Source organism: Nyctereutes procyonoides, unplaced genomic scaffold (genome assembly GCF_905146905.1).
Source record: "Nyctereutes procyonoides isolate TBG_1078 unplaced genomic scaffold, NYPRO_anot_genome, whole genome shotgun sequence".
Taxonomy (NCBI): domain Eukaryota; kingdom Metazoa; phylum Chordata; class Mammalia; order Carnivora; family Canidae; genus Nyctereutes; species Nyctereutes procyonoides.
Window position 1 is genome coordinate 8123474 of NW_026575148.1, and position 18321 is coordinate 8141794.

At 41.4% G+C, this 18321-nt stretch overlaps 1 protein-coding gene across 11 annotated transcripts in view; it reads left to right on the forward strand.

Annotated features, from left to right (window-relative positions):
* Positions 1–18321, forward strand: part of CAST (calpastatin) — a 112634-nt gene that overhangs the window by 44973 nt on the left and 49340 nt on the right. For all 11 annotated transcript variants that reach the window (XM_055312811.1, XM_055312809.1, XM_055312816.1 and 8 more), the window contains one exon: positions 14340–14399. In XM_055312811.1, coding sequence (XP_055168786.1) covers positions 14340–14399 — 60 coding nt within the window. The remainder of the gene's footprint in view (positions 1–14339; positions 14400–18321) is intronic.

An 18321-nucleotide genomic window follows, 5' to 3' on the forward strand; every position in this document is an offset into this window, starting at 1 on the left:
AAACTGGCTGGAAAGTGTTTTTGCAAAATAATTTTGTTAATCTATCCTAATATCTTATGTAGTCTGCTTCCTTCCTTGTGGCTCAGTGAAAGTATGAAGAGACTAAGTTTGTCACCAGGAAAAAAAGGTGCCAGTGGATAATGGATGGTAGAAAACAATGGTTATTTCACTGACCTCCCTATAAAACCATCTGGTTTTCAACTATCTAAAGCAGTGATCCTCAGCATCAAGGAGGTTCAGAACCACCTAAGAGGCTTATAGCTTTTTAGTCCACAGCCCTTCTTTCCTCTTCCTCCCACTCTTTCCCCTTCATAGGTTTCTGAGTGTTCATTGTCTCCCTCCTCCTCCCGTACTATCTGTGAGTGACCTGTCCTGGACCAAGAATCACCGAGCTAAGGTGTTCGAGCTTGGCCAGTTACATTGCACAGTGGTTTGACATAACTTTAATTGCCAGCAAATATTGTGCACGTTTTTAATACAAAATGTTTAAATAATTACAAACTATTTCACAGTTTCTACAGCTCATATTAGTGATTATTTTTCCCTAGCAGTATTATAAAATAAATTACCATCCATAAGATATCTTACTGTAAATGTGAGTTTTAAATCAATCAGTAATTAATCATCCTTGGGGATTTTAGCCATAAAGTATCTACATCACTAAGAAACAGCATTCCTCCTTGCTGAATATTCAGAGATCCAAAAGGAAAGGTTGATTTCTTTTAGCTATTGAGTTTGAGCCTTCCCTTGCCTTCAAGAATCTTCTAATTATTGCAGTGATTGGTGCTGAATTACTCTCATATAATGTTTTCATGGTGAGACAGGATTCTTAGCCTCACAAATTAGAATTGTTTCCCTCTGTAGTCCTTCCGACAGTCATATTCTTATATCTCTTCAAATATTTCCAAAGATTGAATGTGATGAACAATGATGTACTTATTTGCAACTAAAATCTTTTCACAATACCCCAACAGACTTCTAGTTGAACTAGTGGTAAACCATATCTTCCCTGTGTATGTGTAACTTCTCCACATTCTCCTACAGACTGGGGAACTGAAGGTTTGTTTACTGTTCAAAATGGAGAGACAATCAATAGGAAAAAATAAAAGCTTTACAACATTCTAGCTAGTGCTGATAATCTGAAAATAATTCTAGAATGCTCTGGAGGAGGGGTTAGGTCCAATAGCATGTATGTCATTTGGAAGACATTTCCAGGATCTAGATATTTAAAAATAAATAGAATGAAATCATCCATTTATTAACTATTGAACAACTATGGTGGTAAGTGATTTACAAAGGGTTTCATTGAATCCTCTTAAGAGTTACAAATTTTGTGGGGCACCTGGCTGTCTCCATCAGAAGACCACACTGACTTTTGATCTGGGTTCATGAGTTTGAGCCCCGTGCTGGTGTAGAGATTACTAAAAATATATAAACTTAAAAAATTTTTAAAGAGTTGCTTGCATATTTTGCAACTAGGTAAGAGGGTACTAGGACAATTTTATAAATGAGAAGACTAAGGCCCAAAGAGATTAAATAATATACCTTGGGTCACACAGATAGCAAGGTTTTATTTGATTCCAATGTTCTTTTCAGTGGACTGGTCTTATAACATTTCCCACTCAGTGGCTTATATCTAGGTAGTTTAAATAACAGAAAGAGGAATGTGTATCTAAAATTCAAAAAAGCACTAGAAATCAATATTGTGTTCTCTCTATTGTTATACTCAGTATCTTAATATGGCTGAAATTCTCTGATGGATGAGGTTTCCTTTTTGCGTGAAAGGGAGTATTGTGCACTGGAATTAGCAAATCATAGTTTTGTTGACAGAGTTTCATTAGACACTTAAGTAGACAGCAGAGAATGGATAAATTAGCCATCTTTGAACATGAAATTTTAAAATTTAAGATTAAATAGTACATAACTGAGAAGTTCCTTATGTAGGAAATACAGAACTTAGATAAGCAGCAATGTTCTTCAATTCAAATAATCAATTACATCCATTTCAAATGAAACTTACTTTTTTTTTTAAATTTTTTTAATTATTTATTTATGATAGTCACAGAGAGAGGGAGAGAGGCAGAGACATAGGCAGAGGGAGAAGCAGGCTCCATGCACCGGGAGCACGATGTGGGATTCGATCCCGGGTCTCCAGGATCGCACACTGGGCCAAAGGCAGGCGCCAATCCGCTGCGCCACCCAGGGATCCCTGAAACTTACTTTAAAAATCCATTCTTGGGGATCCCGGGTGGCTCAGCAGTTTAGTGCCTGCCATTGGCTCAGGGCGTGATCCTGGAGTCCTGGGATCGAGTCCCACGTCGGGCTCCCTGCATGGAGCCTGCTTCTCCCTCTGCCTGTGTCTCTGCTCCTCTCTCTCTCTCTCTCTCTCTCTCTCTCTCTCTCTCTCTGTCTCTCATGAATAAATAAATAAACAAAATATAAAAAATAAAATAAAATCCATTCTTCTATTTCATTGATTTTTTTTCCTAGGAGAAAGTGAGATAAAGTGCAGTGAAAGGTACTGTTATTATTATTCCTGTTTTATAGATGAGGAAACTGAGATTCAGAGGAGTTAAGGAATTTGCTTAAGTTCACACAACTGGTAAGAGAGCTGGAATTCAAACTCAGGTGTCTGCCTACAGAGCCATTCTCCTAACTACTAAACAGCAGTACTTCTTTAAGATTTGAAAAGATTAAACATGCTGTCAGTAGACATTTGTGAATTTGTTTTGCTTATATGGTTTCTGTAATGACATTTGATTTCACTTTATATTTTCATTTTAATTATTTGAAAATCAGCTTGGACAGGTTGATAGCAACCTTGTTATTATGTAAGCAAGCCGTGCTTCACTTGGGAAGCTAGATGGTCATGTGGCAAGGCCATACCTCAATTTCCACATGATTGGTTCTTCATAACTTCCCTCTAGTTTTCTGTTAGAGTTTGTCATCCTTGTAGAGATTGAGGTTAGAAGTTGGTTTTTATAACATAAGGACTTATAAAAGTTCTCAAGTTCTCTCATTCTCCATTAGGCCTACACCTGAGGAATGAATTTGAAAGCCCCATGGAAGCCAAGCTGAAAGGTTCTGAGACAGAGCTCAGAATTTTTTTTTTTATACAGTAATCATGCTCTCAGTAACCATAATCTTTTAGGATTCATACAAATCTGTGCTTCTGCTACCAAAATTCTTGTTCCTGCATTGAATAGAATGTAGATCTAGAATATAGATCTAGAATGTAGATCGAATCCAAAGAAAATACCATAATGTAAAACAATACTACCCTTTTTTTCATTAAGATAGGTAAATAACATTTGTGAGTAACTTCTCAGAGCAGGGCTGCCCTAGGGTGGCTGGTATTAATAAAATTTTTAAGAATCTCTGATTTGGGGCAGCCCGGGTGGCTCAGTGGTTTAGCACCACCTTCAGCCCAGGGTATGATCCTGGAGACCCGGGATCAAGTCCCACGTCGGGCTCCCTGCATGGAACTTGCTTCTCCCTCTGCCTGTGTCTCTGCCCTCCGCCCCTGTCTCCCATGAATACATAAATAAAATCTTTAAAAATAAAAAATAAAAGAAAAATTTAAAAAAAATAAAAATCTCTGATTTGGATTTACCACGTGCTAGGCACTGAGCCAAGCACTTTATAAACATACCCTCATTTAATCCTCACTGTTTTTATACCCATTTAACAAATTAAAAACCCGTGTTTGGAAAAGTTGAGTAGCTTGCTGAAGTTACAAGCTGGAATTCGACCCCAGGTGTGTGGGAGGCTAACCATCCCTATTTGCAATTTGAACATCTTTGGGTACACTATTTAATAAGCTTCACATCATTACAGCATAGAATGTCAGAGAGTTGCTGAACTATAGAATTCTCCAGCCTAACAGTTTACTGATGAGGAAATGGTGTTCTAGGGAGGTTAAGACTCAAGGTCACACAGCTCGTCAAGGGCAGTCCTCCTCATTGTTCACTATGTATATTTTATTATGCTGAAATCGTTTGACTCACAGTCTTATGGAAGTCCTGGCCAGACAGACCTTTTGTAAGGTAGGGATAAGAAGAGGAAAATACGCTGTCTTTTCCATATAACTTCTCTGCTTTATCTTGGACAAAGTCAGACAGGTGGAATTATTTCATGCATCAGAAAAAAGCAACTAGAATCCCGAGAAGCGTGAACACAACTTCAGGAAAAAAAGCTGCTCTTTTCTACTCTTTGATGACTGAACTACGCTGTGCAGCTTGCCCTTTCCTTTGCTCACATAATAATTATCATTCCAGAAAACAGAAACAAACACTGGAAAACTTGGGTGTGCAAAGCAGTCCAAGTTGCTGTACCAGAAGTTTAACTTCATGCCTTTTGTGGATTTTTTTTTTTTTTTTTGAGTACTTGGGGTGGCCCAGTGTCAGAGCTAATCATCAGACACACATAGGGTGTGGTCAAAACTAATCTCTGGCGTGGATTTAGCTCCCAGAGGAGCTGTGGCTATTGTCATGGTTGCCAGGCAACGTTTGGATGTTTATTTTGAGGTTTGCCCACATGTTGCATCAGAGGCCAAAACTTCATGTGCTCTCCTCTTCCAAGAGCAAGAAGAGCCTAGAATTCTATTTTTATCTTAACTCTGTGTGTCCCTTTTAATATGTTTCGTCAACGTACAGTCTACTCGGTTGAGATGGAATCCTGTTTCCCGCGGAGTGTTCAGATCGCCTCATTTTGCAGTACTCTACTCCATCTCACCTACCGCACGCAGGACTGAGTATCTCTTCCCATCTCTGCGGCTTGCTCAAGTAGTTTTGCTCACTTGGAATGACTGTCCTGTCTTAGCCTCTATCTCTCAGATATTTTAATTTTTGGAGAAAGAAGAGTCCACTTGAACTAGCAAAGTTCATGGGCATCTCTGTCATAGCTGTGCTTAAATCCAAGCCCTGCTACTTCCTAAGTGTGAAATCTTAGATAAGTTACTTAACTTCTCAGAGCCTTAGTTTTCTCATTTATAAAACACATGGGCAGCCCTGGTGGCTCAGCGGTTTAGCGCCGCCTTCGGCCCAGGGTGGGATCCTGGAGACCCGGGATCGAGTCCTGCATCAGGCTTCCTGCATGGAGCCTGCTTCTCTCTCCCTCTGCCCGTGTCTCTTCCTCTCTCTCTCTCTTTCTGTGTCTCTCATGAATAAATAAATATTTTTTTTAAAAAAAACCCACAGTTAATAATGGTTACTGCCTAGGATTTTTTTGAAGATCTACTGAAATCAGACACACAAAGCACATGTCACAGTTCCTGGTACAGGATAGAGTCTGTGGTCCCCACCTCCCTGTTGACGACACCACAGTAAATAAGAGTTTCATTCTCTTTCGTGAAGCCTTTCCTAACCATCTTCCAAACACACATGTCAGACGTAATCTCCCTCTTCTCATCCCTTGTAACATCATGTTGTACTTAAGATCCTATCACAATCGACCTTATCTCGTATTATGTACACTCTGGGGTGTAAGTTGGTGCCATAAGTAGATCCGTTGACACAAAGTAGATCTGCGTGTTCTCCCTCAAAGAGATGGCTCCCCTTCATTCCTAGATGATCCATTGTTTGTTTCATTGGAATCATGTCTTGTGTTACAATTAAACACCATTGTTCTTTGTTGGGTGACTACCGAAGCCCTCCCCAAGAGCACCATTATCACGCTAAATAATTAAAGGCATTGCAAGAATGTGTGCCCTGGTTTGACAGCATGGCAAAGGACAAACTTAAACCTCTGCATATTCATTTCCTGAAGTGAATAACCTGCCATTACAGAAAGAAAAATGTAAATCGGGTCCCGTAAACAGTGTTTCTGAAGAATGTCCGTGCTTTGCTCAAAAAGCCCCTCTTCTGCTGCCTGTTGTTTGTTCCAGGTGTTTTACAGGAAGCAGCTGAGGGATGTTTTTGTGTATACATGCTTTTTAAAGTTGTACAGCTCCTTTTTGAAGGCAGTGGTGATGGAAATGACTCGATGTTTAAATTATGTTTTTCCAACCAGTTCTCTGATTTGTGCTTTGAATAAAATTTCTGGTGCTTGAGTAAAACTTATGTACTTTTGCTTTTGAGCCATCAGATAATACCCTTGTGTGTATTCATGCACAAATTCATCATTTACTTAGCAAATACTTGTTAGGCAACAACTGTTGCCAGGCTCCGGGGATGTGCAACAGCTGAGCCGGGCACGGCCCCTGACCTTGTGGAGTTCAAGTTCAGGTCTGTCTTATAATTCTATGAGGAAAGAACTTCTTTAAAAAAAAAATCCATCATTTTCTTTCTTTCTCTTATTATTTGAGACGTGTTGTTGAGTAAGATCTTATTTGTGGTTCAGTAACAAATGATTTGGTTCTCTCATGTGCATCTAGCAGAACTAGTTTGAAAAGTTAAAAATCAGTTACTTATTTAATTTAGAAAATGTTTAATATTTATTTTTGTGTTTTGCCCAGATTGTCTTAATGTTTGGTTTCTAACTTGACCCCCCACGATAACTGTGTAGAGCGCATAGGGTTCCCATTGTGGAAAACTAGATGCTTAGCAGGTTTAATGGGCTTGCTTATGGAGTCAGGGCCACTGAGAAGCCAGCAGGCTGAAACTTAAGTTCGTTCTCTATTTATTTATTTAAAAGATTTTATTTTTATTACTTATTCATGAAAGACACAGAGAGAGGCAGAGACACAGGCAGAGGGAGAAGCAGGCTCCCTCTGGGGAGCCTGATAAGTTTTCTAATTTAATTATGTTCCTGATTCTAGCTTAAGAAAGAGGTATTAAAGCTTTATCTTTGGGGCTCCTGGGTAGCTCTGTTGGTTAAGTGTCCTGTTCTTGACTTTGGCTCAGGTCATAATCTTAGGGTCCTGATCATGGAGGGGTCCCTCCTGTTGGGCTCAGCAGGGAGTCTGCTTGAGATTCTTTCCTCCTTTCCTTCTGCCTCCCCCCACCACCGCTCCTGCTCAGATTCACTCTCTCTCTCTCTCAAATAAGTAAGTCTTTAAGAATAAAACCTATGTCTTCGTTAAAATGAAATTTTATTTATTTTTTAAAAGATTTTATTTATTCATGAGAGACACAGAGAGACAGGCAAGAGACACAGGCAGAGGGAGAAGCAGGCTCCCTGCAGGGAGCCAGGTGTGGGACTCAATTCAATCCCAGGACTCTGGGATCACACCCTGAGCTGAAAGCAGATGCTCAACCACTGAGCCACCCAGGCGTCCCTTAAAATGAAACTTTAAATAATGATCCCATCAAAGGTTGGAATCAACAATGATTTTTTTTTAAGTTTTATTTAAGTAATCTCTACACCTAGTGTGGAGCTTGAACTCATGACCCAAGATAATGAGTTGCATGCTCTTCTGGCTGAGTCAGCCAGGTACCCCTCAACAGTGATTTCTTTAGCTCCTCTCCGCTACTATATACTTAGCACTATGGTGGATGTTGTAGGGAGCAGAAATGGCCCCTGTGTCATGATCAGTTTATAGCTTCATTGATACCATGTGATATATACTTAGAAATGAGCTCAGTAACCCTCTAACATAGAATGTGACTAAGTGTCCAAGTGAGAAGTACAAACATATATAGGAGTTGAGAAGGTAGTAGGAGCTAAAGCAGATTCAGGTGTTGTATCTTGAGCTAAATCTTCAAGGGTAGGAATGGGTGGGGCCTGAGCAGGGAAAAGCCTTCCTAGGCAGTGGAAGTAGCAAGATGAGAGGCCCAGAGGAGGAAGAGAGCATGATGGCGATGGTGGTGGTAATACTAACCAGCATTTGCCCATTGCTCACCACTTGCCAAGCAATGTTATAACTAGTTCATGTACATTAACTCACTTACTCTTAACCTGAATAGGGGGACAATTCTTACTATTCCCATCTCACAGATGAGGACACTGAGGCACAGTAACTTAGTTGAGGTCGCGCATGAATTCACTATCAGCTGAAATTCCACCAGACATTCTAGAGCCCAGAGCCCCCATCACACACTTAACCAGTGAGTTATGCTGCCTGATGAGACAGGAAGGACACCATCCTATCCAACAAGAGGACCTAACAATCATGAATATTTATGCCCCTAGTGTGGGACCCGCCAAGTCTATCAATCAATTAATAACCAAAGTAAAGACATACTTAGATGATAAGACACTAAGGAGACTTCAACATGGCGGAGGGAAGGAGGGGTGGAGGGAAGACACAGTATGGGTCATAGTGAGAGAAATAGTGGAGTAAACATGTTAGAATAAATAATGGAGCCTAAAGTTCAGTTAGAAGGCGTTGGACCTTATGTAGGACACAGTGTGAAACTGTTGAGAGCTTACTCTTTCATCACAGTGAGAATATGGCACACATTTTTTCAGATAAATTAGGCAGCCAAAGAAGGAATTGGAAGCGAGAGAATGGGGCAGGCCAGGGGGTGGGAGGACAAGGCATGGAAACTATTAGAGGGCCTTGATGTAATCCAGGTGTGGGAGGTACGCGATTAGACCAGGAGTGTGGGTGGCAGTAGCGATGACAAGGACAGGATGGTGATGAGCACTGGAAGCAGCACTGGGCCTGAACCCAGGTGATTCAGGGCCGGATGAGTTCCTTACATTATGTCATTTGGACCTTAGAGCACCTGCCGAGGCAGGTGGTTTTACTCCCAAGGAGGCTACAGGAGGTTAATGTGGATTAATAAGTGCTGGAGCAGGGAGTTAAACCTGCATCTGTCTTTCTCAATGTCCTCATCTTAAGGCAAAGTAACGTAGTCTGGTGATTCAGTTCGGCTGCCTCTTGTGTAGAACACTGTTCACGTGCTGAATGGTAGTTAAAGTCCTAGGAGAAATCAGCTTTCTGAGGAAGCATCAGTGTAAGAGAGAAGGCAGAGGGCTTGTGACTGAGGTTGAAACAGAGAAGAAGGGAGCAATCGGAAGAGGCTTCCAGAAGGAAACGGGTTCAGAGGGTGGGGGAGTTGCTCTGGCACAGCAGCCACGGGGGATGCAGAATGGAACTGTGGATTGGTCAGCAGGTGCGAGAGGCATGTGCATACCTGTGGCAGGTGTTCCAGTAACGCTCCATAGCAGAGGCAGGCGGATGTGGGAAGGGTGGTTCGTGCTGTGGGTGGGAGGACATGGGGACGCTGCCCGGCAGGGGTGGGGACAGGAAGATGGGTTGGGCTCAGGAGCAGCGGTTGACTCATCTGCTGGCCTGCTGTCTGTACCAGGCCAGCCGGGGCTGGAGGAGAGCAAGGGGAGGTTGAATGACGTGAGGGAAGACAGCAAGCACTCCTGCAAGCCAGCTGGCTGCACCTGCGAGGACCTGGGAGCCTTCTGGCACCCCCGAGCAAGGGAGGGGGCTCTATTTTTGTGGTAGATGGAGAACTGAGGAGCTGAGGAAATAATTATTTTCATCAGCCAGATTTAATGGCAGTGGAACGGATGAGCTAAGTTCCTAGGACCCAGACCCTCCGAAGGGAGCCCTTACCTTCCCAATCCAGCCCATCCAGCAGGGCCTGTCGGTGGTCACAACCCTCTGCAGTCGCACCAGCACCGCATGGTGGTTGAGGTTGGTCCTTACCAGACACCATGCAGAGTCCAGGAACAGCCGTGGACAGAAACCCACCCTGGGTAAGACTGGGGTTGGCAGAGGAGCGTACCCAACGACTGCCCTTCAAAAGAGACGTGCTCTAGTGGGGAGGGATTCCTGAGGCAGGTACATGGTTCCCTGCCTGAATGAGGTGCTGGAAGTGGATGCAGAAGATGCCCATGGGGACTGCTGCTGCTGGTGCTGCTGCTGGACGTTGTAATCCTGGGCCTGAGAGCTGGCGAGATACACCTGAAAGGAAGGGCATGTGGAGGTTGGGTATTTTGCAAAGAGAAACAGCACCAACCTGCAGCACGTGTGTTAATAAAAAGGGAGCAATGGGTGAGATGTGCTCTGAGAAGGGGGTGGCTGGCTGCCTGGAGCTGCTGTTCTGCACTAGGAGATGGGGAGGGATTAGAGCCTGGGGGTCCTTACAGGCAAGAAAAAGGATTTGGGTGTGACACAGCTGGAGTCACCACTGGTCTGCTTTAGATGGGAGCCAGAGTGCAACGCAAGAAGATCAATCTGTCCAGGATGGGTCAGAGAGGTAAAAGGACCTCAGGAGACCTTTGCAAAATAGATGTGCAAAGGGGAAGCAGTTTCTTTTTTGTTTCAAGTTTTTATTTAAATTCTAATTAGTTGGGATTGGCTGGGTGGCTCAGTGGTTGAGTGTCAGCCTTCGGCCCAGGGCGTGATCCCAGGTCCCGGGATCGAGTCCCGCATCGGGCTCCCTGCGAGGAGCCTGCTTCTTCCTCTGCCTGTGTCTCTATGTCTCCCATGAATAAATAAAAAAATCTTTAAAAAAATAAAAATAAATTCGAACTAGTTAACAGAGTGTAATTTGGGCTTTAGGAGTAGAATTTAGTGATTTATCACTTACATATAACACCCAGTGCTCATCACGGGTGCCCTCCTGTTTCACCCCCCACATCTCACCTCTAGCACCCCTCAGTTCTCTGTAGTTGAGTCTTTTTTTTAGTTTGCCTCTTTTTTTACCCCCATATTCATCCATTTTCTTTCTTAAATTCTGCATATGAATGAAATCAAATGGTATTTGTCTTTCTCTGTTTCACTTAGCATAATACCCTCTACTTCCATCCATGTGGTTGCAAATGGCAAGGTTCATTCTTTTTGATGGCTGAGTAATATTCCATCACACACACGCACGTGTGCCCACGGCCCACGGCTTTATCCATTCGTCAGTCTTAAAAGCATGCCATCTTCCCTCATATCTGTAATCATTTACTGTAATGAATTTCCAAATTTCTCACTGTAGCAAGTAAACCCATTTAAGAGATTTTGTTGAATGATGCCAAAAAATGCATGTCATATTAAGTACAGGGTTAAATGTTTTTTTTCTAGGTTGCAATCACTCTCTAATCAGCATTGGTTTATTTTAGTGCAAGTTGACAGTACAGCAAGATTATTTGAGATGGGCCTGAAGCTGACTTAGAACTCGAACATTAGTTTTGTCACATAGGATTCTTTTCCTACCTCTGTTGGAGCACTTCTTTTGTAACATGAACCTGTTGTGGGTTTATGTTTCTGGACTCCAAGCTCTTGCAGGGCAGAGCTGGCATTGTCCTCATTGTGTGTAGTCAGCCCCCAGGTCATTGGTTTTAAAATAGCAGTGGTTGAATGGGTGGGTGGAGAATGATTATAATGTACTTTTTCTCTGTTTTTTTTTGTTACTCTGATTTATGCTTTAAGTTTATAAGTGACCAATAATACTCTGGATGTGAAGAGTTCTGCGTGGGTCACTTGGGAGGGAGAGTGTTGTTAGAGCTGCACTTCATTCTGATTGCCAGCACTAATCTCACAGAGATAGTTTGGTGTGTATGAGCTCTGATGGTTGTGCTTAAAATTGACCCTTGATGTAAGCCAGACTGCCCATGTAACACAGCAGAGTCACTGGTGCAGAATTCAGGTGGCCTAGGTCCAGCCCTGGCACACACAGCTCCCAGTCTCTCCCCTCGCCAGCCTTTGCCTGGCTGATGCCCACTCATCCTTTAATCACCACATCACTTCCTGAGCATCCCCTGTCCCAACTGTCTCATGAACTAACTCTGATTGCCAGGTCTATGTTTTCATGGGAGTCTGTGATTTTCCTTTATAGCTCTCGCCACAAGTAATTATTGCAGTGATCATTCTATTAATGGCCTCTCTGATGAGGCTGAAAGTTCCACAATGGCAGGAACATGTCTAGCAAGTTCACCACTGTGTTCCTGTCACCTGGCACCAACTAGGTGCTGGATAAGTAAATACTTGTGGGTCCAGTGAACTGTGGAACATTTGACAGGGCACTTAACCTCTATGAGATAGCACTTTCTCCAACTGTTTAAAACCTAGCAGAGGTTTATCTTTAAAGTGCTTCAGTTCGAAGATTTTTGGATAAACGCTTCAAAAAATGTTAACTATCAGTTATTCGCACCGATGATTAGAAATTTAAATAGTACAGAAGATTGGAAGTGAAAATGTTTTCAGTCCCTCACTAGAGATAATAAATATTAAAAGTTTATTCTCTTTATAAATAGAATAAAATACAACAAACCAGAGTTTACTGGGACTTGAATGGGTTCACCATAGGGTGGGATTATTTTCCTTATTTTCAGTTCCCATGAAGTAGCTTTCCTATTTCAGTTTCAAAATATTTAGTGGCTTTGTGATGGGATAGAACTTTCACAGAGGGATCTGCTAAGAAAAGGTGCTGCCAAGGCCTTCAGGTAAATTCCCATGATTACCTCTCCATGCTTATTGATGGCCATCCGTGTAGATTTTACTGTTCTCAGGTGAGGGGGCTTTGAAAGTCTATAGGATTTGAGGATCACATCCAGCTGCCACTTAATAAAGTAGTAGGGCAGATTGGAAACTCCAGGGCTATGTGATTTTAGGAATGTTTTCATAAAGCATAGAGGTTTAGAAATAATGTTTACCTAAGATTTGCAACTTAAATACACTTTTTAAAAAGAATTTGAGAGAGAGAGAGAGAGAGAGAGAGAGAGAGAGAGAGAGAGAGAGAGGAGAGGGAGAGAATCTCAAGCAGGCTCCTGGCTGAACTCAGAGCCTAATGCAGGGCTTGATCTCATGACCCATGACCTGAGCCAAAACCAAGAGTCAGATGTGTAACCAACTGAGCCACCCGGGCACCCCTAAAAGCACTTTCTTGTAGTGTTTGGTCTTTGATTTTTCTATGATTGCGGGAATTCATTAAAGGAATGGGCTGTGGCAAACAGGTACATTAATTTTCACAAGTTAAACCTCAAGGAAAAATGAATATTTATGTGTTTGTCCATTAATTTGATGGGAAAATCTACCTTGGTACATCTCTAGCTCTTTATCCCAAAGATAATGTTAGAGAGCACCATGCCTGCTACAGTGACCAGGTTTGGTGTATTTTGGTGTGAGGGGGTACCCAATAGGTGCCTAAAGGTACTTAGGAATAAAGTTCATAAGGTTTGTTTGAAAAATCAGTATACTAAAATTTTGGGCTTTTTACCTATAAATTGTGATAATTTACCATTAGTGCCAATGTCCTCTACATTAAGTGAGGTCTGTCAGGAAGGTGTTTTTCTTCCTGGGCCATGAGATGTGGTAGGTTCATACAATCACCTTGGGTGGTAGTGTGGTGGGTGGGGGGGAGCCGGGGAACCAGCCAGGATGGGCTCATCCTGCCGTGGGACTTAGCCTCAGAAATGGCTCAGGGCCAGACATCAGAGACAGGCTCCGGGTATTACTGGCAGGGTGGCAGCTGTTTACTGACAGCCGGTTACTTGAGAAGGCAACTTAGGCCAGATGGAATCCCTGAGCTCTAAAACCTAACAGACTCAATATTAAGGAGGTTTACGTGAGCCTAGGTTGGAATTCCCAAAGGTAGCGATAGATTTAATATTAACCAGGGTAATGCAAGTAAAAGTCCTAGCATAACAGTTCCATGCAAGTATCCTTATGCACATCTCCCTGCTTGGGTGATGAGGTTGCAGGGACTCATTCCACCACCCGATTGCATCCCTAGGAATGGTGTGTCTTGAAACTTCACTTACCATTCATCACCTCTTGCCCTCCCAGGGAGGAGCCTGGATGAGAGAGTTAATATAGCAGTATCCCCTTTGCAACCCTACTCCCGTCTTCTCTTCCTTACATGACACTAAAAGGACAGTTCTGATCCTCCCAGATCTGTTTTCCAGCACTACATCCTGCTCCTTCTGTCTTCTATTATATCTTAGGAGTAATGCATTAATGATTTAATAAGCACCTACAATATGCCAGACATTTTATTATCTCAAATACTTAAAAGCCCCCAAAAGAGGTGTTATTGGCCTCATTTTTTTATAGCTGGGAAACTATACCAGTCGTTGGCTAGTCATTGGCAGAGCTTGCGGTTGAACAAAATTTTGCCTCATTTTAAAATCTCTGTGCTTTATGAAAGTAATACAGATAATAATTAACATATTTACTGAGCACTTCTGCGTACCACGTCGTAATAAACTTACAATGTAGTTATCTACTAAAGATCAGAAAATTGCCTAAGATTATTTCAGAAGTAGTTACACTCAAAACTGGAACCCAGTTGATCTGGTTATAGACAAAAGTCTTATTAAACATTCTTTAAAGTCCCCACTGGGCAATATCGCCGACTGGGCTTTTGTGGGAGTTGTACTCTGGAAGAGGTAAAAACCAAGGTAGTTAAAAACAAATATGGTTAAGAGGAGCTGAAAGACAAAGTATGTATAAGACAAAGTATTTGTAGGTAAACCAGAATCAGACTTTCTATTTCTTTACTTTCTAGGCGTCAGCCTCTTCTGCTTCCACCAGCAAGTCTTCCAGTATGAATCCCACAGAAACCAAGGTATGAAGAGTCTTCATGGGTGTATGTGGGTGAATGCCTTTAAGGGATTGTTTCGTAAAGCAAAACAAATGTTGATTAACTAATGAGTTATGTGTCCTAACAAGCCTAAGTTACGGAAGTGACCATTTCTTCCTAATTTATAGGCGTCTTTGGAAACTCCCCTTTGTTTTTAGTATTTGCCTCAAATATCAACTGTACACTTCTCCATTGTTTTAGAGTATCTAGAAAAGATTAGTCCTCCAAAGAATTTTTTTTTTTTTGGTCCTAGACTTGGAGTGTAATGATAAGATGATCTAAATGCATTTCTCTGGATCTCGTGAAAAATATGCATTCTTAACTTTTTATAAAATGGTTTTATTTTCACAGCCATTTAAAACTCAGTGTAAGAAAGAGAAAGTTTATACTGAGTTTACTCTAAGCGACAAGTGACACAGAAACTGTTACTTTGGATACTTCCTCAAATTTCTTTGTGAAATTTTAGTCCTGCAGGGCAAGGGCTTACTGATAAACCTTCAGAGCTCTATATGGGATTTATTCTAATAGTTATTTCTTGGGATTTCAGAAGAAAAAATAAAAGAATGTTGTCCAGTATAGTGGTCACAAAGAGTAGACCTAGTTCTGAAGAGTTGCCTGAAGCTGCCCCAGTCCTCTCCCTTAGTGATCAAGTCTCAAGCCGTTTCTTGGGATTCTTCTGGGGGTGGTGAATTAAAGCAGGGGCATTATTGAGATGCTCTCAACTAATTTTTATGAGCCAATATTCTTGAGTGTTTTCAAGAGCTAGCCCAGCTCTATTATTATTAAGTTGCCCTTGTTTAAAATCACTGGCATGATTTGCTTTCTGTCTTGCTAGCCTGTGGTGGGATCCAATGTCATAATTTGGTACTGGCACTTGTACTTTGGTGCTGTTGGGATATCCTCTGGTCTCATGTTGAACTGTTTTTAAAGGACATTGCAAATATCTTGAAATACACTGTTCAGATCTCTTATAAATGTCATCTAGCTTTCATCTTAATTGAAAAGTTTTTAACCTAAAATTGTTATTTAGTATTTTACATGAATTTTTTTTTGTTTTCAAAATATGCATGACTTGAGTCTTCCTTCATTTATTAGTTGTCACTACTTACTTAGACCAAGTTTAATCTTAAAATATTTTTAAAAATCTGATCTCAGTCTTAAAATGATTTTAAGACCGTAGGAGAAGCATCAACCAAAAACAAATTATCATTGAACTCAGAGTCCATGAAAAGCAAAGAAAGGAAAGCCACAAATCTAAGCTTTTCTCTTTATTATTGTGGCTTTCATTTGATCCATTGCCTGGCTCTAATCCTTTGCCCCTGACTCTCTCTGTGCTCAAGGACCAATGTTTATTGCAGATGTGCCCTGTTTTCCATAGCAAGGGTCCACAAACCCTTCAGCCATTGCTAAACAATAATAATGAGAATTCCTGGCAGTTCTCCAGAACTGGAGGATAGGAGGAGAGAGAAGAAGGTAGGAGGCAAGAGGGAGGGAGAAGAATAAATGGCTTAATGACAAAATATCACCAATGGCTGCCTCAGGACCACTTCTGGCATCAACTCTTTTCTGGGTGGATTTCAGTCACACTGTTCTCATTAATTAGATTGATGAACTTCTGATGTTTGGGTCATAACATTTATCCTAGCCTTCTCTTGATTTTTGTGAATTTGAGCATATTTCTTCAAATATTTTGAGCTTTTAAACAAAAGATGTTATTTCATGATAGTACCTATACCAAATTCTTGTCTTACTCTACATCTTTCAAATAAAAGTCTATCTGTTTCTGAAGGGGGGTGATATGTCTAGATCTAAGTCTGACCTCTCTTGCCCCTGGCACATTATTATTACTTTTTTAAAAGATTTTATTTATTTATTCATGAGAGACACAGAGAGGGGCAGAAACACAGGCAGAGGGAGAAGCAAGCTCCTCACAGGGAGCCCAATGTGGGACTTGATCCGTGGACTCGGGATCACGCCCTGAGCCAAAGGCAGACGCTCAACCGCTGAGCCACCCAGGCGTCCCTCCCCTGGCACATTATAATGGGGGATCACAGTGCTGTGGTTAAGATGGAAAGTCAAATCATTTCTACTCAGGGTGTGACCCCTGCAAGACGATATAATAGGAACCATGCAGCCAGATGGCCTGGTTTGGAATCTCATTTCGTACCAGCCACGGTATTTGGAAACTCCTCTTTGCTTTGGTTTCCTTATTTGTACAGTTTGGATTATAGAACTTATTTCACAAGGCTGTATAAGAACACAAACATGAAAGGGTATTAGATAGTGCCTGTCTCCCAGCAGGTGCCCAGTAGGAGCTGGCTAGTACTGGAGAGACCATGAAGTGCAGTGCAGTGACTGAGCACCCAAAACCCCAGCTCCACACTGGGAAGCTAACTTGTGTGTGCCTCAGTTTCTCATCCACAAAGTGGGAATGATGGTGAAGGTGATACACGTCTCATAGAATTATTATGAGGACTAAATGAGTTGGCACATGTGAAGTTTACAACAGTCCCTGATACTAAGAGGTGATCAATAAACATTGGTTATTATCATCATCGCTGTTGTGTTAAGCCTCACCACCTTCAGCAAAAATAAATTTAGGTAATGTATTAGCGACTAATAAAAATATGCCATTATAAGCTGCTTGCATGTGCGAGTGTGAATTCTTAATTGTTCTGTAGATTTCTTCCATGTAAGATCTTGATTGCCAAATTAGAGTAGAAGCTATTAATAGATCCAGACCACTACAATACCAGCTAGCTTATTTTCCTTCTTAATCATTTACTAAATTGCATCTGCGTAAGCTCAAAAAAGCATAGTAGCAGATACGGAAACTAATTAACAAAGATAGAGTATGAAAGGATCCAAAATATAAAATTTATTTAAAAATATTTCTGTGATTATGAACTTTGTTTCCTTCCCAAAACAGTGTGTTGGTAAAACAAGGGTCCATTATGGGAGGAACGTATGTATCTTGATGGCTGAAGCACAAGACATGATAAATTAAGAGGATATTTGGTGTTGGTTTTTGTAAATAATAGAATAGAAAACAGGAGTTGATGTTAATAGCAGCAAATAGATAAAAGGGAAAGAAATGGTGGGAGGCTTTAGGCCTAATTTTTCATCTTCGACTCTGAAAAGTTCAAAAGTGTTCCAGTTTTATTCCAGTTTTCATATCTTGCCTGTACCAAGAATTCATGTATGTACTTAAGGAACTGTGTGTTTTGATACAGATGACCTTTGGTTGGATAAAACTGTGTAAAATGCTCCAGTAAAGGTCCTGAGTCAGAACCAACTCTTCCTCTTCTTCCTTTTTTTTTTTTTTTTTTTTTGATAGAGAGCAAGTGCAAGCTGGGGGAGGGGGAAAGCAGAGGGAGAAGGAGAGAAAGAATCTCAAGCAGACTCGGTGTTCAGTGCAGAGCCTGATGGCGGGGCTCAATCTCTGGACTCTGATATCATGACCTGTGCTGAAATCAAGAGTCAGAAGCTTAACTGACTCAGGCGTCCAGGTGCCCCACAACCAGCTCTTCTGAAACATTCCTAGAAATTTAGATTGTATCATGTAACAACAACAAAAAAAAATCTATGTGCTATTTACAGGATTGTTGTGTAACACCATATTGACAACATTTCAGAGAACTTTTGGCAAGACTAGTGACTGTTGATTTGATCATAACCAAATGTTAGACATAAAGGTGCAAAATAATGGCCCAAGCAGCCGGTGCACAGAGAAGGTGAAGGAAAGGGGTCAGAAGTTAGTTATACTACTGGTAATCTTGCAGATTCTTACACGGTCAAAAAAAAAAAAAAGTCCAAATTGCAATATTTGCTTGAGCCTTTACAATTTTAGTGTCTGCAACTTCTTGGAGTTAACATACAAATGCTGGAGTAGATGGCATAGGTGAGT